Source organism: Pelophylax lessonae (genome assembly GCF_965119305.1).
Source record: "Pelophylax lessonae genome assembly, chromosome: 3".
In the NCBI taxonomy this organism is placed as follows: domain Eukaryota; kingdom Metazoa; phylum Chordata; class Amphibia; order Anura; family Ranidae; genus Pelophylax; species Pelophylax lessonae.
In genome coordinates, this window is record NC_138770.1 from 389,312,286 (window position 1) to 389,335,972 (window position 23,687).

The window sequence follows — 23,687 nt, forward strand, 5'->3', positions numbered from 1 at the left end:
AGTAAAACTGTTGAGGGATTTAGGGATCGTTTGTTATAGGCACATGGAGTTGGAGGGGGGTTTAGAGGGCCTTTATTGGAAGGATGGGGTTCATTTATCGGAAATTGGTTTGGACATTTTAAATAATGGCTTTGGGTGCTGTATTGAGCAGGCCGCGAGGTGGGTTGGTGGGGACAGGCACAAAGGTAGTGCCTGTCTGGTGGAAAATGTTCTTTAAAATGTTGATGTCATAGTGTCAGCCCGAGCCGTCTGGCTGGGCTGCTGGATGTTTTTATCTTTAAAAGTGAAGTTGAATAAATAAAGTATCTGAGTTTTTATATATTTATTAAGCCAATAATAAAAAACAGCCGCGGCCTTTGTCCAAACCAATTTCCTGTGTGGTCTTATTTATTTCAGGTTTATTAGATTAAGGGTTTTTAATTTTAATGTTTAAGGCATCCTGAGTGCCATTTCCATATAAAGAAGATGGGGTTTCATATAACCCTCATCTTCTATATGGAATGGCAGAAGGGGTTAGTTAGTTAAATAATTCAGGTGGTATCAAAGTTAGTCATAGGTTTATTGAGGCCTAGTTATTTCAGCCAGGAGTCAGTGAATGAACTTTTGACCTGGGTAAATAATTGGGTCAAGTTCTCCCGCTCTTAGGTAGAGTATCTGGGCAGAATTCAAATTATGACTGCTTTCCCGCCCTTATCTAAGCTATCGCTAGGCAGATTAGCGCGCGCCCCCCGAACTCCCGCCTGAATTCCCCTGCTCCTGACTAGGATCCAGTTCTAGCTGGCTCGGCGGGGGGCTATTTAAGCGGTGACTGAGGGTCTCCTGGTCACTTCATCTCCTCAGGACCAGTGTACTACTGTCTCCCCCTCCCCCCCCCCTTTTTATGTCGCGGCCAGTTATTTAATTATTGGCTTGTTGCTGTCGCCTTAGCCAAGGTGCTAGGGTGGACTTTGGTTTTTTAAAAAAAAAAAAAAAAAAAGGTATTTATCTGTGAGTGTGGAAAATGTTCTTTAAAATGTTGATGTCATAGTGTCAGCCCGAGCCGTCTGGCTGGGCTGCTGGATGTTTTTATCTTTAAAAGTGAAGTTGAATAAATAAAGTATCTGAGTTTTTATATATTTATTAAGCCAATAATAAAAAACAGCCGCGGCCTTTGTCCAAACCAATTTCCTGTGTGGTCTTATTTATTTCAGGTTTATTAGATTAAGGGTTTTTAATTTTAATGTTTAAGGCATCCTGAGTGCCATTTCCATACATAAATCTCATCTTTATAAGAAAGGAATAAAACAAATTGTTCCAAAAATATGGACCAATGGACCCCAATCATATTCATATTTTTGGAGCAATTTGTTATATTCCTTTCTTAGTAAGTGGCAGACCTCATTTAAAGTTCATACAGACCATTATTTCCTTTTTATTACAAAGTTGGTCTCTGTAACTGTACAAGCTTTTCAGCAAAGTCAAATTTTAGTCGTATTTCATTTAAAAAAGAACTGTCAGCTCCAGTCGGAGCCACTTTACCAACATTCAGACGTTAGTACAGCGATCTCCCTCGCTGAGCTGTTGTGTTCTGACAGGGGGATGGCCTGCCCACCAAAACACTCTGATCAGCACTCTCAGCCATTGGCTGAGAGTGCTGATCAGGAGTCGGTCAGCTGCTGGTTTTCCAGCATGCTCGTCTGACAGAAGTGGGCCAAATGGCCCTCTTCTGTCAGACTGGCTGACATACACACGGGCCGAATGTCGGCTAGTGTTCTGTCAAAAGAGCCAACTTGTCAAAATCTACAGCCACGTCACATCCGGTGACTCTCCAGCTTCAGTAATTAGATATTTTGACGAGTTACCTGTTTTCACAGAATACCAGCAGCGTATACACTACAGTAGACGCTATGAGTAAACATTCTTAGTCCGCCTGCTAATAACCAACAACATGGCCAGCTCCAAGGTGACAACAACTTTTTTCTCCTTACCCAGTGTTCTGTAAAAACAGCCAAATCGTTGTCTACCGCAGTGTATACACTGCTGGTGTTCTGTGAAAAAAGGTAACTCGTTGAAATCTCCAATTACAGCTGCTAGAGAGTCACCGGAAGTGACCTGGTTGGAGGTTTTGATGAGTTAGCGCTTTTGACAGAACACCGGCTTTTATTGAGCCCGGCATTCGCCCAGTGTATATGGGGCTCAACTAACACACTTATATAAGTTTGTCATCCCCTTCCAAAATTATGGGCATTAATATTACATTGGCCCCATTTCGTAGCCTAAACTCCACTTCCTTTACAATTCTGGTGTATGTATGTTGAATTTGTACCCTTTCCGTGAAAACAGAATTTTTAAAATTGATAATAGACATGGCTTGCAATAAGTGTATAATAGGTTTGAGGTCAGGGCTCTGTGCAGACCACTAAAATTCCTCCAGACCAAATTCATCAGACTATGGTTTTATGGACCAGGCTTTGCGCACCTGAACCACGGTAGTTTGGAGAGGAATCCACATACTATTGGCCAAATGGTTTCGTTTGTGAAGAAGGAAATGTCTTACAAAGCTGAACTTCATGCAAGCAGTTAAATGCAGAGTGTGAACAGTTTTACTTGTCAAGTTATTCCTATGATCCAGACCCCCTTAACAGACAGGAGAGCTTGGTCCAAAACACATTCCAACCTGCTGATTGCACAGTGATAAGCAGTACGCCCAGTCATCCCTTTGCTCTCTCTTTGGGGGTATACTTCCTGATAGCACAACAGTCATAAGTCCTGATGTACAGAGGAAAACAGTAAAGTGAGATTAACCACTTGACCTTTGGATGGTTTCCCTGCTTCATAACCAGGGCATTTTTTGCTATTCAGCACTGTGCTACTTTAACTGGCAACTGCTTGGTCATGCAACACTGTATGCAAATTACATTTATATAACTTTTTCACACCAATAGAGCTTTCTTCTGGTGGTATTTGATCAACACTGAAACACGCGCAAAAAAAACAGAAATTTTCTGTGACTTTGAATGTGTGGTGGGCAATCTGGCACGAACTTTCACTGGTTGGAAGGGACACTAACTGACAGTGACGCTGCGAGGGACACTAATACAGTAATCATACTGTACACTGTACTAATGACACTGATGGGTGAGAAGGGTGATCAGAAGGGCAATCACGGGGTTATCTGTGTGCCTAACAAGTGTATGTGTGCTGCTTTTACTCACAGGATCTTGCTGTCTTTTCTCCCTGAACTCAGAGTTGATTTCAGGTAGAAAAAACAGCCAGATCACTATTCTGTGATTGGTGTTCTGTGTGTTTGTGATTAGCCACAGCCAATCAGCAGGTATACAGCCAAAAGAATTGGCTGTAACCTGCTGACAAAGTTGTGTTGTGTCCAATCACAGCACAGGTCAGCAGGGGGCATGCACACACGGACCTAAAAACCAGGATGTTTCAAGCATATTACAGGTATGTTGCTGTGCCACCCGCCAACAGTAAATGTATACTGTTAGCAGGCAGCAACTGGTTAAGGCAAATTAAGGTACTCCAACCATTTGCATGAAAAAATACATAAAAAAAAATACATACATAACTGATTAATTGTTTTTTTTTTAGATGTGGAATTGTATTATACGTGGAGTTAAGCTTTAATACTCATTTGCAATAGTTTTTTTTTAACTGTAAATGTTTAACTTATATTGCAGCAACATGATTACAACCAATAAAAAAGAAATCACAAGCATTCTTGTCCAACTATAATTTATGTAAAGAAAACCAGAACACTGCATTCATTATCGTATGTGATATATTTATGGCCTCATCTTAAGCATTTCTGTAAATTCTTTTTGCTTATATAAATAATATAAATATGTGTGCTTACTTTTATAGATGCCCTATGTAAATGTCATCTAAACACTAGTGATGAATAAATGTGTTATTATGAGAAGAAACAAATAAAAAAACAGTGTGATATACTATTATTTCATGATGACTAGTTACATTGGATGATCTGACCCTTCCCCACCACTAAGTTTTAATGATCAACTTCAGCAACGTTATTTCATTACTAAAAGTACTAAAGCCCTAATGGGTCTGGTAGATTGTTTTTACAATATTATTAAATAAGCAGATGAAAAGCTGCAAATACTATTTTACAGGTGACATAGGTAATTGCATTTTCTTATTCAAAGGACATATATACATTGCTCATTTTTTTAGATAAACAGGTAAAAAAAGTTTTCTGTAAATAAGCTTATGAGTAGACATACTTGTTCATTACATATGCAGGCTCTGCTTCCACTTTTGCAGTGGTTTTACTTTACGTTACTGCTATATCCCATATTGTTTCGAATGAGCTGAATAATTGAAAACAATGCACTCCCTATGTGGATGATATGTTATTTCAACAAATAGGAGAGAAAGAGTAATTACATTGAACTCTAAACAGATTCTTATAGCAGATAGACTAGATTTCAATTTTTTCAGCTCTATTCATCAAGTATGTGAGTACATTATATTTGAAAGGAAATCTTTAATCTTGCACAGATGATTTGGTTTGAATTATTAGATATGTATTTCCAGCCTTCCAAACACATATTCCCTATATATACACAGAACACATTCCATTTATACTGTACATTAACATTACATTCATTGACACCCATGAAATACATACAGTACTTTGGTGTATGAAAATAATAGCTGCATATGTGTATCCGAACTGTGCTATGAAACATGCTGTTAAAAATCCCATCAGATAAATTCTATTTCAAATCTATTGCAATACCTGTAACTGCAGTCTCCACTGAGACTCCCTTTTTATTTCTTTAGGAAATACAAAAATATTGAAACATAAAATGTATGCTTGTCGGTGTAGCACACTTCTCGATTCTGTGCAATTAATTATATATATATATATATATATATGCATATATATATATATACATATACACACACACATATATATATATATATATATATATATATATATATATATATATATTAGTATTCAATAAAATGCTTTCTCTTGAGCTTTCTGAGTTTGTGTTTCCCTCCAAGTGACATTTTCTTCCACAGTGGTTTGGTCATTTGTGTGCTTATGGCAACCTCTGGATGAGGGATGGAAGTGGATATGCTGGTTCAAAGACATCATCCTCCACACCTTCCTCAATTGGTTTCATCTTGGAAGATGGCCTTGGGCAGGGAGAGTGACCTGTCAGTGAGGAAGAACACAGAAGAGCATTACAAATGATGCAAGCCCCGATACCATACTAGTGACAGCGCTTTCTGTACTTTTCAGAGTTTAAATATGCAACTCTGACCTAAGACACATCTGACAGAAGAAGTCTACCAAACAGCATATTTTACTTTAGGATACAACAGAGAAGGTTTTTATTGGTTACCATGTTCCCTTCCACCATCTACTTATTCTTGTGACTAGGACAGCTTGTAAAACACTTTTGTGTGGAAGGTTAGAATGTTTGGCTGTCTGGCTCCATGGGTAGATTGTTTAACAGAAAGTTAGTTACAATCTTCCCAAAGGGGATGCAGACAGTAATGGAATACGGACAGATGTTTTAACCCCTCCCCCTCCCCATATGCACACATAGTTTTTTTGGGGGTGGACTTCTACTTTACCCATCTTGAGAACACCATCCTACCCATTTTGCAAAAAAGGGTGTATGGGCTTTAAATATGGCACGACGGAAGACACTGGTGATGAAGGTTTATGTGTGTTAGATGTCTGGTCTTAGGTAGCTGGTGGATTTAACATGCCCTCCTGTCTTATTTGACTTTGGGTGGCTGAGATGTTGCATGACATTCACTCTGATTCTCATTTTACACCTTGAAAGTTTATAATGGGTGATTATCAGTATTTGTTTCCACAAAGTTCCATGTTCCTCCAAATATATTGGTGCAAAGCAAGACAAGATTCAGAGTCCATTATAAGGGGAGATGGTGTTTGTTAAATAAGCTTATCAGACCTACTACACATGTAATGTCTCTCCCAATTAATACACGTGGTGCCCCTAGCAGTTCAGGCAGCTCTAGACATTAGAATAACTTTTAGACGCTCAAATCCAAGACCATTCTGGAATGTAAATATAGACTTAGCCTAATGGGTCCACAATATTTCCCACCTCTTAATTCTCATGTTTGGTCCATCACTAGTCTCACCAACCAATGGTGAGACTATAGAGATGACATACAGTGGGGTTAGGCTCACAACTCAGAAAGAGTGTCCAAAGATCAGGGGTGCGGGAACGGTGAAGAGTACAAGGTGCCTGCTACGTGGTACCAGCAGCAGCTCAAGTATTTTTACTTCTGGGTTGCTTTAAATAAGTTTAAAATGTAAGTATAAAGAGGAAAGTGGCTAGCTCAATTTGAATGTAATGTAGTCAGATTAGTAAAACATGAAACCTATTTAGCTGCTATGGGCTACAGAACTTTGCACATAATTACTGCACTCCTCAGTGTGGGTTTTACAGTTATTCCTCTTTATTAAATAATTCTGCGAGTTTCTGAATGGCAATATTAGCTCGAGAATAAGAACGGTTCACAAAAGTCTAAACGTTGTACCATGTAATAAGGTGCTCTCAAACTAAAAGAAAAACTTTCTAAGTTTATCATTGGGCAGGAGCTGCACATTTCACAGCATTATTACCTAGTCCTAGGTCCTGTTAGTGAATTTATCTGCCATCCTATGGAACAGGAAACCCTATAAAGTCAATCTAGCACTATACCAATAGGACATTTTTTTTTAAACCTGTCAACTGATTTAAAGCAACTGAAGTCATTCAACCAAGACAGATGAAAGACTGTGTTACTATTCTGTCCTGGTATAAAGACCTCTTAAAAATAAATTCATATGAGTACATATTAATAGATATATTCCTAAAACACAGTACATTTTCTGAAATGAAAATATTTTAGTTAACACATGTACATGACTACATGCAGAACATGCATTTAATACATTTTTGAGACATGCAATATGGATGCAAAATGTCACAACTAGGGGTCGACCGATTATCTGAGCTGGCTTTTGTTGGGGGCCAATATTTACATTTTTCAAATAATCGGTGTCGGTCAGAAACTTACTGATATTAACCAATGTTACCGATATTACCAATATCGGTCAGACCTCCTCCCCCTGTCCCCACGTAGTGCTTGCTGCAGTCTCTGCTAATCTCTGTCAGCGGTGCGGCAGGCTGCAGAGAGATGACATCATAACTCACTACCGGCTTCATATCACCACTGTTCTGCCCCTACAGCAGGGCCATGAAATCTGCTCTTGACAGAGCTACAGCCGCGGGCGTGCAGAGAGATAGTTACATCATCTCTCACTGCCCGCCCACATGTGGAATTTAGAGAGGAGAGGCTTCCAGATGTAGTGTAAGTAGTGATGTGCTGCATCTAGGTGGCAGGTGACAGTGGCAAGTGACATGCTACATCTAGGTGGCAGGTGACAGTGGCAAGTGACATGCTGCATCTGGGTGGCAGATGACAGTGGCAAGTGACATGCTGCATCTGGGTGGCAGGTGACAGCGGCAAGTGACATGCGGCATCTAGGTGGCAGGTGACAGTGGCAAGTGACATTCTGCATCTGGGTGGAAGGTAACAGCGGCAAGTGACATGCTGCATTTGGGTGACAGGTGACAGTGGCAAGTGACATGCTGCATCTGGGTGGCAGGTGACAGTGCCAAGTGACATTCTGCATCTGGGTGGCAGGTGACAGTGGCAAGTGACATGCTGCATCTGGGTAGCAGGTGACAGTGACAAGTAACATGCTGCATCTGGGTGGCAGGTGACAGTGGCAAGTGACATTCTGCATCTGGGTGGCAGGTGACAGTGGCAAATGACATTCTGCATCTGGTGGCAGGTGGCGGTGATGTAAAGAATATCAGCACTTGATATCGGCTATCGGCTTGAAAGGTGGCTGAAAAATCGGTATTGGCCCTGAAAAAATGATATCGGTCGACCCCTAGTCACAATTGATTCATGCAAATAGTATTCAAATATTATTGAGGAAGAAAGTGTCACAGTATGTTACATTAGGTAGTATAGTAGGATGTAGAGAAACTGTCAAATGTATGTGGGGACACTCCATTGTAGTGATTCAGACAAAAAAAGGTTACATACTGTATATTACATGAAGTAGGATAGCACTGAGGCAGGCATGTTATAACATCCTAGTTCCAAACAGTCCAACTTCATGTAGGGCATACCAGTATTTTGCAAATAGCCCTTTGCCCATCTCCCCCAGACACGCATGCAACCATAAAAATTATCCTGTGGATTATCCTGACAGCTAGGTGGCATGAAAAGTACGCTGGCATTTTTTTCTCCTCATTTTCTGAGAACGCTGGAAACTATGTGGGATGTATCATTGCATTCTGATTCATATGAACAAATTGGTTGTCAGGTATGAAAGTGCCATGCCTTGGTCCCCATGAATGAAAGTGCCATGTTTTGGTCCTCGTATATAAAAGTGCCATGTCTTATTTACCAACGGAAGCTGCAGTCCTACATACATGTGTGGAGTGTAATATAAAACTTGAAAGTGATATTAAAGCCTGAGTTTTTTTTTATTTTAAAACAACAAACATATCATGCTTACCTGCTCTGTGCAATAGTTTTGCACAGAGAAACTCTGACCCCTCTCTTCCCTGGTTCCCCACCCCTCCCTCCTGCCGAGTGCCCCCATAGCAAGCAGCTTGCAATGGGGGCACCCAAGCAGGCTTGCTCCCAAACCACTGCTCTGTCTGTTCATTCAGACACATGGCTCCTGCTGCTGTCTTAGCCAATGAGGAGGCAGAGACCCGGAGAGCCGCTGCTCTCGTGCACATCGCTGGGTACAGGTGGGGCTCATGTAAGTATTAGTGGGATAAAACCATGAAGAACACTACATGTACAAGCAAGGGAGGAGCGGCTTATGCATTTCACACACAAATTGTGCTTTAGCAAAGCCCCAAGGGGGCTTGCTTGTACATGTAGTGTTCTTCATGGTTTTATGCAAATAAAGGCATTTGGATCTCAGTTTGGTGAGCAGCTATCGGGATTTTCTTTTCATTTTTGCTTCAGCTGAGACTGGGCGAGCAACCCTGCAGTGAGGAGACCATGTTGTTGACTTGTGAGCATTGTGGATCTTTTTTAAGTATTAGTGGGGCTGAGGAAAGATGCTGCACACAGAAGGTTTTGTCCTTTATGCATATAATGCATGAAGGTAAAAAACCTTGAGCCTTTACAACCACTTTAAACGTATTATTTTTCGGTTACCAATAAAGGGGGCCTATGTTTTTCAAATTGGTATGTAAATTACTACTGTTAGGTACCAAGTGTGAAAACTTGCATGCAACACTTGGAGCAATGCAATGCAAAGCTACTACTGCCAAACTCCTAACTATTTTTACATACATAAAAGTGCATTGTATGCACAATTTTTGCAATCTGATGTTAGCGGACAGCTAGCACAGGGATTAGAAGATAATATTTCAGGGCTTGAAATTTAAAGTAATAAGTTATCAAAGCATTGCCTATGAAATGCTGGCTAGCTAGCAAAACAGAGAATAGAAAAAAGCAACCCCGTCCACCTGATAAAATACACAAAGTTTAGACATCACTGAATATCAGACACTCTATGTTACCTGCATATATCTTTAGATATATTCTTGTGTCCTCAAAGACTAAGAAAGCAGGGTATGCCGAAATGTAAATGTCAACTCTAGCTACCAAAATTGAGGGAATTGGCTCATGTCTCTTGCTTCCTATTCTTTATTATTGGTTTCTAAGCATTAAAGTGGTTGTAAAGGTAAAGTTTTGTTTTTCCTAAAATAAAAAAACATGTTATACTTACCTGTTCTGTTCAATTGTATTGCACAAAACACCCTCTTCTGGGGTCCCCTGCTGATGCTCTTTTCTCCTCCTCTTCTGTGTGTGCACCCATAGCCAACAACTTGCTATTGGGGCACATCTGCGGGCTCACTCCCGAGCCAGACTGTGTGCATCCATAGACAACAGTCCACCCCCCCCCCCCCCGCTCATAGGATTTAATTGACAGCAGCAGGAGCAGGAGCCAAAGGTAAAAAAAATCCTGCCTGTATAACCACTTTAAGGGCAGGCTCATCAACCAATAATACAAAACAGACGGTGGTAGGTGGCAGTCAGGTTTTAGGAAGTCAATATTTGCTCATCAAAGATCCCTAATTTACAGAGCCCGCTATTTACTGATGTTTACATTTTTATTTGTTTTTCAGTAGAAAGGGGTGATTTAAAGAGTTTTCCAATTTCAAACAGAAGGTAGGTAAACTGTTTACATGCCCTCTGCATATCAGAAATTTAAAAAGTGCTGTTAAGAAGCTGCAGGGCTTTTGTTGTTTGGAGAGCTACCCAGTGACACAGTGTCACTTTGGAAAAGCCCTGCTCTTTGCCTTTGAATAGAAAAACATCTTAAACTTCAACTAATTTGTATGCATTACTTCATTTTCTTTTCTTGCACCCATTAAGGTACAGATGAATGCAAGATGATCATCAAGTGAACCTGGCAGCAACACTTATGACTGGTTTTCCCAGCTGACCTATTTCCTTGAAATAGGGCTTGTATCTGCTCACCTCCTGCTAGTAAATCTAAATGTAGATGTATATATGCACAATAAGTATGAACATGTCTATACAGTACATAAATAATAATTATTTAAATGATAGGATTTTTACACTTAATGTAAAATCCTTTTTTTTGGTGTCCAATGAGGGATAGAGGAAATCTTTCCTTCTAGGATAAAGCAGCCAGTTCAGACACTTGCCTTGCTGGGGTGATGGCTACAAGGAACATGATTGCTTGATGAGCAGAGAGAACTAGATTCAGATCATGTGGAGTTGCACAGGAAGAAACAGGAGGAGCAATTTGGTAGACTCTCCACGGTCTCCTTAACACGACAGCAAGAGCACAAACCCAACCCTTTAAAGCTCAAATGTAGGAAGGAGAGCATTTATCCCATGAAGCTCCAAGACTCACACCAAGAGAAGTGTGCCTTTCCTGTTTGATATTAGACCTTGTGAGAGATATATGTCAGAGATGCCCCTGCCCCACAGAACCTGGACTTTAACACATGCCCTTAAAGCCAGAGGCTGTGAAACAGGATGGGTAAATGGGTCAGTGAGATAGAAGATGCATATGATATAGTAGAGCCCATGGATTATCTACTAAGATTCTTACCACATACAGTATGTCTGGACCAAACTGGAGCAACGAGGATCATCATGATTTTACGAAGCAGATGAAGGAGACTTTTTAGATGAGAAAATACATAGAGCAAGGTGTACTTATCCCACGGAGCAACCAGAACATCCACTGTTTCTGCTAGAAAAAATCCATGCAACTGTAGACAAACTTGTCCAATCTGCCGTTGAACATGAAGGACAATTGGTCCACATCCAGCATCCCTTACCTGTGACACAGGTCCAGGAACAGTTCCGGGTATGGAGATCACTCTCCCAGATCTAGGCACTGCCTGCTGAGAAAGTCTACTTGCAAGTTGTGCACACCTAGGATGTAAATGTCAGAAAAGACTGGAAGTTCCACTCAGGACAGAATCCACTTTACCTCCCTTGCCATGGTGAGTCTTCTTTTTCCTCCCTGATGATTGATCTAACTAAATCTGGGTCAAATAATTCCTCAGCAGGATGGTCCATTGCTGTAGAGACAACCAAATCACCCAACAGGGTTCCACCACTTCTCCTCAGCCCAACAGGCTGGCAATCCATCGTGAGGCTCTTCCAGGAGACAGGAAAGAGAGACATCCCAGATTTCAGAGCAGTAAATCAGGGACAAACTGGTCCTCAGTGGAAAATTAAGTCTGCCCAGGGACTGAACTAACAGGTCCCACGAGAATAGAATGTTGTATTTTAGAGGTCTGGTGTGAAACTGAGCAAATGAGACTGCCTCAAAGGAGGCCAACATCAGATACAGGACAAAGAGTTAGATAAATGCTAGACTGGAGAGCATGAGCCTAGAATCAAACAATTTGAAGATTCCCTTGAAGAACCAACACTCTAGCCAGAGCTGTGTCGAAAACTAGTCCAAGATACTGGCCTATATGGGGAGTCTATGTAATGTCAAAGCTAGATTGTCTAATCCAGCCTGTTCTGACTGTCCCCTCAACAGAAGCAGCAGCATGGCTAGTACTAAGGCTTGGTAGACACCTGAGGTGCAAACGTGTGGCCAAATACCAGGGTCAGAAACAAAAAGTGCAGGGAACCCACAAAAAAGCGTAAGAAATGCTGGTAAATTGGAAAGATAGAAGCATGCAAGCCAGAAAAAAACTCCCTGGTAAAAAGAGGCAATGACACAACTTGGTGTATTCCTTGCAGAAATTATGAGCTCAAATGAAAACTTTCAGTTCTTTGAGATCCAAGATGAAGCTGATGATGCTTTTGGGTTTGGGAGGTTGGAGTAGCTGCCATGAAACATTTATGTAAAAGGAACTGGAATAGTGAAACCTTGATCAAGAAGCCCAGAGAAGGCTACATGGAGATGTACTAATTTGTGCAGTGACAGAGAAACAGAGGAGGGGGCTGGGAGTGAAATTCTAGCATGTAATCCCTAAAATCACCACCTGCTCTCAGACATAAGAGATGCAAGCTGTACAACTGCCTGGAAAGGCTAACAGACATCCACACACTTCATGTTGAGGAAGGTTTTCCTGAGGATTTGGAGAACTTAGAGTCCCAGACCTAATGGGAGGACTGGCAGCCAACCTTGGGGGTTTGAACTTGGGTTGTGGGGATAGAATAATAAAAATATCTTTTTAAAATCCCGATTGAGGGATGACTGTGCCTTAGACCTCTTGGGACCCTTGATAATGATATCCAGACTATATCTGAACAGAGTAAAGATCTGTAAAGATCATGTGGCAACAATTTAACCACAGTATTCTCTGCATGTGTACCGATAGGAAACTATGTTGGAGATGAGATGGGAAACATCCAGCAGCTCATCGCAACTATAGCTTAAAGCAACAGTTATTTGTTCAAAAATGTTCTGTGACCAAGGGATAAACAGCAATAGTGTCAACTTCCCTTCTTGTAGAATTAGGCCTATAAGCCAGAGTTTGGCAGCTCAGAGACAGCTCAGCAAAGACAAAATGCATCCTCCATTGTTATGGTCATTGCTTTGTTACGTTGGGACACTGCAGGACCAAAAGAGGGTGTAGATCCCTTTTGAAACAAAGCTCAAATCTAAATGGGTACAATGCTAAAAGAAGATTTGGAACAGTAGGCCAGAAAGTCATTGTAGTCTTAGGGGCTCTAAAGGACTGGGTATAACACCTGTTAGACGCAACAGGCATGGTGTATATTGCACCAGAAACAGCAGGCATGGTCTCCTTTGATTTATTTTAACAAGCTTCTCCAGTAAGGACTGAAGTAACTCAATATTAGATCATGGTGGCTGATGGTTCAGGGGCTGCTAAGGTAATGGGCAATTCAGATATCAAATTTGCAGGGTAAGGATGCCTATGGTCTCTGGGGTCAGAGTCATCAAATGAGATATTTAGACCTAAAATGCAGAGTGGCTAACTTGTTACCAGATCACTTTCTGGAACATTCCTTATGTGGAACCCAGTGCTCATAGGTCACTTAAGGGCTAGCCCCAGAAATTCCAGTCCAGTTAGCTTCAATCAAAAACACCTAGTTTAGTGGAGATGATCCTTGATTGAACGTAAAAAAAAAACAGTAACAGGAGGTCAACAAAAAACAACTGGAGCCCAACCTGAACAATACACCCCAAAGAGGGAACATACCCTCCAAACAGTGGCCTTTAAATCTTTGCGGTCCAAGGAAGCATCCACAGAAGCCAACACATCCACTTTAAATAATTTAGTGAAATTGTGCACCCATAACCAGGTGGCCGCCTTGCAAACCTGTGCCACTGACGCCTGATGACAGAAAGCCCAAGAAACACAAAGCCCCTGAGTAGAGTGCGCCGTGACAGGGAAAGGAGGAACCTGACCCCTGATTGAAAGGGCCTGAGTCACCATCAGTCTGATCCATCTGGAAATGGTCTCATAACAAGCGGACAGCCCTTTTCATGGCCTGTCTGTGATCACAGTGTGTCTGACCTCCGAAAAGACTCTGTAGCTGCCAGATACACCAGAATCGCCTGAACCCCATCCAGGGTATGCAACGAAAATTCTTTAGCATGTTTGGGCCTGGGACACAGGGAAGGCAACAAAATGTCTTCATTCAAATAGTACTCAGAGACCACCTTAGGAAGGAACGACGGACATGGGCGAAAAACCACCTTATATTTGTGGTCCACCAAGTAAGGGGTATGACAAGATAACGCCGCCAGTTCCCACACCCTGCGAGCGGAGGTGATGGCCACCAAAAAGGCCACCTTCTGGGACAGCGTAAGCAGGGGAATCTTCCAAATATTTTCATAGGGAGGTTTCTGGAGAACTGAAAGCATCAAGTTCAGATCCTATAGCGTTAAGGGAGACCGAACTGGTGGAGTCAGATGTCGGAGCCCTTGAACAAAGGTACACACCAGAGAGTGTGTGGCCAAGGGTCACTGAAAGAAGACCACCAAGGCTGACACCTGGCCCTTGATGGTACTCAAGGCCAGTTTCTGCTCAACACCCTGTTAAAGGAAGGTCAAAATCCGAGCCACCAAAAAAGAACGAAGGTGAACAACAATCTTCCGAGAGGTAGACTACCTAGCCTTCAGCAGTGTTGGAATCACGGACCCAGGCAACCCCTATCCTTCAGCACCTTACTTTCAACAGCCAGGCCGTCAAAGCCAGCGACTGTAAAGCAGGATGGAATATTGGCCCTACGGACAAGAGATCCTCCCTGAGAGGTAGTCTCCAAGGGATGTCAGTGACATATCGCACAAGTTTGGCGTACCAAGACTGGTGAGGCCAGTCAGGGGCCACTAGAATGACCGGAATCCCCTTGGCCTCGATTCTGCACAAGAGCTGCAGCAGAAGCTTGAGAGGAGGGAAGGTGTAGATCAGACAATACTGGCCCCACTGGGCCAACAGAGCATCTGTGGCATCCGCAAGAGGATCCTGTGACCCTGCCACAAACCTTATTACCTTTCTGTTGAGCCAGGAAGCCAATAGATCCACCTCAAGGGTTCTCCACCAGAGATATCTCTGATGAAACACGTCTGGATGAAGGGACCACTCCCCTTGGTCCAACCCCTGCCGACTGATAGTCCACCTGCCAGTTTTCCACTTCGAACACTTGTCACATTTGACCAAGATCTCCCTTTGAAGGGACCTCGTATGAAACTTTGCAAAGGGAATCAACTCAAAGGTAGATACCATCAGGCCCAGCACCCGCATGCAAGTCCAGAGGAATGCCTATCTGCTGGACAGCAGGAGATGCATCGCAGCATGCAAATTCTGGAGTTTGTCCAGAGGTAGGAACACTCTGGCTAGAGTGAGTCAAGAGTCAGACCCGGATAATCCAATTTTCTGGATGGAATCAGAGCAGACTTCTGGTAATTCAGAAGCCATCTAAACTCCCTCAGGGTCTGTATAGTGATCTCCACGTTGTCCATCAGGGCAGCAGAGGACTTTGCTTGCAAGAGGAGGTCATCCAAATAGCCCAGTACTGCAATCCCCCGCTGATGTAGCAATGCCAGAACCAGGGCCAACACTTCTGTGAAGACTGGAGGAGCGAAGGCGAGACCAAAGGGTAACGCCACAAACTGATAATGCTCCTCCCAGACAGTAAACGGAAGAAGTGCTGGTGTCAGGCACATATTGGAATATGCAAGTAAGCATCCTTGATGTCGATAGAGGCAAGAAAAAATGGACTCCATTCTGAACTTCTGTACCTGCACAAAGCAGTTCAGGGCCTTGAGGTCCAGAATCGGACGTACCTTGCCCTCTTTCTTTGGGACCATCAACAAGTTTGAATAAAAACCCTGAAACTGTTCCAAGGCTGGAACCGAAACAATCACACCCTAAAAAAGCAGGTCTTGTACCGCCCCAAAGAGAGCTTGCAATCAGTCCTGAAACAAATGCACATTGGAAGGAAAGAACCTTTCCAGAGGGAAAGAACTAAACTTGATCTTATAGCCGGACAGTATCACTTTGTGGACCCATTTGTAATTTACCATAGAGGTCCACAAGCCCGGAAACCAGCAAAGACGTCCCCCCCACCCCAGGCATGGGTGAGGGTGCACCTTTATGCTGAAGGAGCCTTGTTCGCGGGTCTAGAGAATCCCGCTCTCGGCTTGCCAGACCAGGGCCGCTTGGAACCTCTTAAGGAAGACCTTGTCAGTGGATGCTGATGGACAAAAAAAACTTCTTGTGAGCTAAATAAGACAGGTGATCGCCCTGAGAAGGCAAATCACTCAGAGCTTTTAAGCTTTTATAGAGGTATGGTCCGCAGACCAACACTTAAGCCACAATACGCGCCTAAGTACCACTGCGGAAACAGACAGCCGAGAAATCAGGGGAGCCGCATCCAAAGAGGCATCACAGAGAAACTGCAGCCCCTGGACCAACTGGTCTGCCAGTTCAACAAAAGCAGGGGGAAGCTGCTCGCCCTCTAGGTCACGGCGCAAATGTTTAGCCCACATAGTTGCCTTATTCAACCTGGAAACCAGGAGGGCCAACCACTGGTGGAACAATCCACTTTTTAAGGAAGGACTCCTCAAAGGGTTACCTCACCGCAAAGCATTTAGGAATCACAAAGGGATGTTTTGGACACTCCCGCTCTTTTGCCAAAAACCTGTCAAAATAGGAGGGATAAGGAAACACTTTTGCCGCGCGAGACGGCTTGTGGGTGCCAAAGGGGACAGCCACCTCTGTGGCAGCTTCAGCTGCATCCTCCATTTTTAAAGTTTCACGCACAGATACAATCAGTGCGTCCAACAGCCTTCTCGTGCGCAGCTGCAGGCGTGGAGGAATCATCTTCACTACCTGATAATTCAGGAAGGGTGGCCGCAGACTCTGCAGGGTGGGCCCTATCTGCTGCGGCAGAGTCAGATTTAGGATCTGATGAGACAGATGAGGCAGGGTAAGGGGCTGCCCAAAAGCCACCTCCACTCAAGAAACAAAGGACTCCAGGAACGCCATCAGTGCATTGATGGATAGTTGGGACCCAGAGGGACCCGCGGACACTCAGAGGGGGTCAGGTGGGGAAACGTGCTCTAGAGACTCCATCATTAAAGAGGGGGACCCCCACAAAAAGTGTCTAGCACTGCACAAGGACACTCCCACCACGCTGGTAGCACCACCACCAGGTTGCCAGCAAACAGAGCACCCTACAACCTGCAGCAGAGAGTGAGAGGGACTCCACTAGACTCACCGCCCCACCACAGACTCCTCTGTAATGGTGGGCACTCTGTAGCATGCTGGACTAACGAAAAATGGCTGCTTGACTACACAAACTAGATGACCCACAGGGACCACTATAATCAGGGGGGGTCTGATGGAAAGGAGGGGAATCCACAGGTCTGACTGTCCCAGGGAGGGGCCCACGTCCACCCCAAATTCCTCCAGGGAAAGAGGGGGGACAGCTACTCACCACACCAGGAACCAGGTGGGCCCCGTTCCAGAAGAACCTCCTCGCCATCGAAATGGGGGGGGGCTGTTGGCCAGGAAGAACGCTGTGACTCAGACCAAGACCCAGTCCTATGCAACCTAGCGAGGCGTTTATCTCGCAGATCAAACCCTGTCCAGTGGGGCTATGTCTCGGTCGATCAAGCGCAGAGCTGTGGTCTGCGTGAGCTCGCTGGCCAGACTGAGGTGACCACTGGATCTAGATTATCCAGCCCGTCGCCCAGTCTAGCAGTTGATTGTAGATCTTGCAGGAAAAAACAGGAGAAAAAAAAGCCATTTAAAAGGAAAGAAATTGCCAGGACCAGAGATCCCAGCAGGGAACTAGGTTTTTCCTCCTGACTAGGTAAAAAAAAAAAAAAAACTGAAGACTTATAGCAGAGAGTGGGGAGTATGTCACCTAGGACTGCCCAAAGGCGTAGCCAAGTTCTTTTTTCTGCCTAGTGTCCAACTCCTGTAGGGGCAAAATAACCCAGTGGTTCAGAATCCTGGAGAGCTGTGTCCATCAATGAACGAAAGAGAAATCAGTCTTTTCCCAGAAGAGCTAAAGAAAAGACATTCATACTCTGACATTCAGACACATTATTAAAGCATGATGGAAAGGGTTATTCTGGGCTGGCCAACAGTTTTGTTTTTTGCCAGTGTCCAATCCTATGTAGGTGGGATAATCTGAAGGTGAATTACTTCCTGTATCCCTCAATGAACAAGAAAGGAAAAAGAAAATCGGTCAAGGTACAGATCTTGTCCCCATATTCAAACACTATCTTATGTCTATAGCCTTTTTAATTCCTGGCAGATTTAACTGTAGTGAAGCTTATCATGACAACATATAAACTTAAGAATGACTGAACTGCCTATCCTACAAAAATCCCTAGGTAGTAAATCACTAGTAAGCACATTATTCTTAAAACTGCTCTGATAAGCAATCCATTATACTTGTATATAAGCATCACCATGCTATAAAATGTTATCCAAACCCCATTTTGCAACTCCATATCTGATGATTTGCAGGGCCATATACTGTTTAATATCCTTTTAAAAACTAAAATTAATTTTCCAAATGGCCCCCCTATTTACAACACAACCAGTCAGGCAGGAAATATTTACGCCTATTACATAAACAGCAATAGGAAGTATAGATTTCACTCCATCTCCAATAGCTCAGTCAATACACCATTAATTCTAAGTTACTCTAGATATCAATATGTTAAATTAAATTCAATACTGGTAATATCTTTTATAGGAAGTCATAAAACTGTTTAGTTAGCTTATACTAGGGTTGCAACCAGCAAAAGCCAATCTGCATATATTTGTTTTGTGCTAGGGTTGCAACCTTCCAAAGCCAATCTGCATACATTTTCTATATAATAATTACAGAATAGGTTTAAATAAAACAAAACTGACATTTGGAAATTCAATCACAACCTTCTGTTGTTGTTAGTTACTTCAATAAATGCACAAAATACCAAAGGAAGTAAAAACAAATCTTTAGGGCCAATAAGACTTCAAGGATAAGGAGGTTGAGACTGAAAAAAGCCCGTGGTGTACGTGCCCCTGGGGTGGCAGCCCAGGGGTGCCTTAATTCTCAGTGGTGAGGGGTATCTCGCCTTGAGTTTTTCAGCACCTTAGTCACTGCACCACACACACTTTTTTCACACCTGCCTCTTGGGACAGGCCTTTTGGCTCGGACCAGAGAAATTTTTTATTCCTGGCCGGAAGGCCTGCTATGGTATTTACCTATGGCACTATGCACTTCCCCACTTCCCTTTCCCCACCTTTTTGTTTGTGTGTTGTTTTCTTTGTTGTGCGTCACTTCACTTTCACCTTTTTCTTCCTGCACGACGAGTAGGGTGTGGGTCTTCGGGCCAGCCTTGAAAGTCTTGGGAGGGGGTGGATATGTCCTTCTGGCTTAGTTCGCCCTCTCTCATGGGGTCTCCCTTCGGGGGGGGCCCCACCTAGTACTTGGGGTAGGCTGTTTCAGGCAGTCCCCCTGGAGAACGGGGTTTGCCTGGTTTCAGCCAGGCAGACCATTGAAAGTACCTCAGTCCCTGTCAGGAGTCTTGCGCCCCGGGGGATCAAGGTCAGGGTCCAACCTCTTCAGAGGTCAGACCATTTCGCACACCCTGTGCACTTTTTGTGTTCTTCATGTTTGCGTGTGTGCTCTTTTTTATGCACCGGTTGATAGTTTTGAGTGTGTTCACACACCACGGGCTTAAAAAAAAAAAAAAAAAAAATATATATATATATATATATATATATATATATATATAGTTTAATCTGCTTATATTGTGCCTTCCCCAGTTCTTAATGAAAAAAAAAGAAAACCTTTTCATTACACATCCTATTTTAAACCGAGTGATATCATCACTGTGTTTCTGTGCAGGCTGATCATGGCTGGTGGGAGGAGCCATTAGGGTGCTTTACATAGGTTACTGAAAACATCCTAGCATCCTGTTTTAGTGGTCCTCTCAAGAGTCCTCTGCCCTGATACAATCTGTGTGCTGGCTCTTGGGAGGTGTTATGCAAATATCTGAATGATTTGATGGGTGGATGTCAGTCTTTTTCCTAGGCAGGCTGCATTTGTATGCTGACTGCTCTAGGTAATGCCCGCGTGTGATGCTGAGCCTACAGGATTGAAATCCAGAAAATAAAAGGGATGGGCCAGGGGCAGTAAAGCTAGAGAAGAAAGATGATGTTGGATGACCTTGAGCCAGGAAATGAAGCAGACTCTTTCTGACTTTAATGCACACTGTGAGACGCTCACATACAGTGTGCTCATATGCACAATGTACAAGGAAATAAGTGTGGGCAATTTCACTATAAGAGAGGAGATTGTACAACTGTGCAAGATTGAAGGTAAGGCTGGCGTTCAGGTTTAAAATGTTGATGTAAGTTTTTAGATTGGATTATGGATGAGCAAACCCTACATTTTTATTCCTGTTCAACACGGCTTTTTTTCTTAGAAAATAGGTACAGGGACTCAACCACAACCCCCCAAAACCCCCCTACCTCCCACACACACACTCCAAACCGCATCAAATATTGGGCATGGTCAAATTTCCCTAACAGTGTGGGGTTTTAAGGAGGTATTAAATACCAGGAGTGCATTACAATTACATACAGAGTGCAGGGATTGGGGGGGTTTACAAATAGAGTGCAGAGTTTCGGGGTGCGTTATGTACATAGTGCAGAGTTCAGGGGTGCGTGGCATACATAGTACAGAGTTCAGCCTTCTTCCACAACTGCTTACCTTTGCATCCCTTATCCACATCTCACTTCCATCCCTCTTCAGCTCTAACCTCTGCATGCAAGCCCCCCCCCCCCATATCCCCATTTTCTCCCCACCTTCTCTAAAGCTTCACCATCTTCCATGTCTTACTTTTGTCGCCGTGTTAAGCAGAAGCACCCAGCCAGCTCTAGTACTTCCCCGCACACTGTAGTTGGGTCTGCCTCTCTCACTTGCAGGGAGATCATCCACTGTAGTTGTCGGCATCTGTACTGAACTCTGGGCACCTGCATCTCCCTTGTCCCCATCCTGCACTGTGGGAGACAAGTCAAACAAGTAAATACAGAAGCCAGACTTCTGTGTTTACAAGTATTAGTGGTGAGCAGGGAGCAGAGGGCCTGAGTCAGAGGTGGTGGAATTCACTTCCACAAAGTTCCAGCTGAAAAAAAGCCCTGCTGTTCAAGGTTGCTAACCAAAAATGAAAACAGAAGTGTAATCTTATGTAGCACCCTCCTAGGTAGGTGCTAGAGAGAAAGTATAGTTTTGTGTCCTGTCTGCTTACTAGAGACCAGGATCTGTTAGTGAGGTCTGCTCATTGTGCTCAGGTGCAAATCGTTCTGTCTGCAGAGTGTTTCACACTGGTCCAATAGAGAGGCATATTGGACAGTGGGAGGAAACCTGACAAATGAGTGCACAGACTTTTGATACAGCCCTGGTGATTTGGCAGAGGAAAAGTGCATTGGGGCATGCTGGGATACTGTATAAAAGCCAGGAGCACATGTGCTCAGGGTTTTTTGGCTGGATAGTGGAGTCCCGGAGGACTTTCCACCATTTCCTGGCACTCTTTCCTAGGGGCTTGCTCCCCCCCCCCTTTCTGGCCTGCCGGGCTGCATACTCGGATAAGGGTCTGGTATGGATTGGGGGGCACCCCATGCTGTTTTTTTTCAGAAATTTCTATTGCTGGCACTTTTTGGTTTACATTTCAGCTCTCAGCAGGAAAGCCCACTGACAGCTGATGACTCATCGGTTGTTAAGGATGTGGCAGCCAGCTTCCCAGCCCGCTCCTTAACAACTAGCTATTCTTAACACAGAAATTGAATCGGTTGAATCCTTCTGAAAATTTGAAATTCGGTAAAAAAAAAACATATAAACGAAACTAAGTAAAACTAATTTCAACAAAGTTGGTTATGCTTTCATTCGGAGATTCGGATACATCTGAATCTCCAAATAACAAAAAATTTGTCCGAATTTACATTTGGACCAAAACAAATTGCTACACCGTAGGAGGTGAAATGGATACACGAAGAACAGTAAGTATGATCAATATGGCATATTCATAAGGCATATTGCTGCACCTGTACCCAGTACTATTTTTTTTTGTTAGTTGAGAGAGTTTTGTGATTAACACAATGACTAAGTTGGTCAGGGAACAACAGAAATAATATTATGAGTCTGTCTCTTGAGTTCTGGTTAGAATTTTAGAGAATAAAATTGGCTGAGAGCCTAACACCAAAGAAAATACATGCACCCAAAATGGGATATAGTTTGTGAAGAGTGGCAGCAGTACATGTAACATCTCCATTTGTTACCATCCATTAGCATTGACAATAAATTACCTGAGCCTTGAGCAAGTACTAGATCAATTTATTGAATTAATTGCCATTTTTGGCCACCCTTAAAGAATCCTGACAACCAGAGAAATATGAGGGATAGCCTCCATCTGAAAATAGTAGTTACATAGTTACATAGTAGGTGAGGTTGAATAAAGACAATAGTCCATTCAGTTCAACCTGTGTAGGTGTGTGTGGCTGTAATCATCTCACATACCCCTGAATGTTTTGATCCTTGAGATGTAAGTCTAAGAGTCTTTTGAAAGCCACCATACTACCCGCAGAAACCACCTCTTGTGGTAGAGAATTCCACAATCTTTTAGCCCTAACAGTAAAGAACCCCCCACGTTGCCTGAGGTTAAAACGCTTCTCCTCTAATCGCATTGTATGCCCTCGAGTCCTCATGCAATCCCTTCGAATGAACAGCTTTTTTTCTAAGCTGGGATCCCCATTAAGATATTTATAAATTGCTATAATGTCCCCCCTCAGACGTCTCTTCTCCAGGGAGAATAAATCTAGCGATTGTAGACGCTCTTCATAGTCAAGGTCCTCCAATCCCCTAATTAGTTTAGTTGCCCTTCTCTGGACTCTCTCCAGCTCCAACACATCCCTCCTGAGGACTGGCGACCAGAACTGGACAGAATACTCCAGATGCGGTCGGACCAGAGTTTTATAAAGTGGAAGGATTATAGTCTTATCTCTGGAATACATCCCTTTCTTTATGCATGCTTATATTCTGCTGGCTTTGGCAGCTGCCGCTTGACATTGCATGCTGTTGCCTAATCTATCATCAACCAAGACTCCCAGATCCTTCTCCATTTTTGATTCCCCCAAGGGTTCCCCTCCTAACGTGTATTGTGTTTTTATGTTTTTAGTCCCCAAGTGCAAAACCTTACACTTCTCCACGTTAAACCTCATTTGCCATGTCGTTGCCCACTCTGTAATTTGTCCAGGTCATTCTGTAGGATATCTGCTTCATGCTGTGCAGTTATTGCCCTGGCCATATTTGTGTCATCTGCAAAAACTGATATCGAACTACTGATCCCGACCTCAATGTTGTTTATGAATAAATTGAACAAGGTTGGTCCCAGGACTGAGCCCTGGGGGACCCCGCTTACTACCTCAGACCAGTCTGAGTATGCGCTGTTTATTACCACCCTTTGGACACGCCCTTCAAGCCAATTCCGTATCCAAGAGCAAACCCTGCTGTCGATACCTGCAGACCTTATTCTATAAATGAAGCGCTTATGGGGAACTGTATCAAACGCCTTAGCGAAATCCAAGTACACCACATCCACTGGTTGT

General features: G+C 43.3%; 1 protein-coding gene across 4 annotated transcripts in view; it reads right to left on the reverse strand.

Annotated features, from left to right (window-relative positions):
• Nucleotides 1-4,996: 4,996 nt before the first annotated feature.
• The window catches only part of POPDC1 (popeye domain cAMP effector 1), a 333,254-nt gene continuing 314,563 nt past the window's right edge, over nucleotides 4,997-23,687 (reverse strand). For 2 of the 4 annotated variants that reach the window (XM_082249688.1, XM_082249689.1), the window contains exon 8: nucleotides 4,997-5,182. In XM_082249688.1, coding sequence (XP_082105814.1) covers nucleotides 5,067-5,182 — 116 coding nt within the window. In that variant the 3' untranslated portion in view covers nucleotides 4,997-5,066. The remainder of the gene's footprint in view (nucleotides 5,183-23,687) is intronic. The other 2 variants (XM_082249691.1, XM_082249690.1) reach the window with 2 other exon arrangements.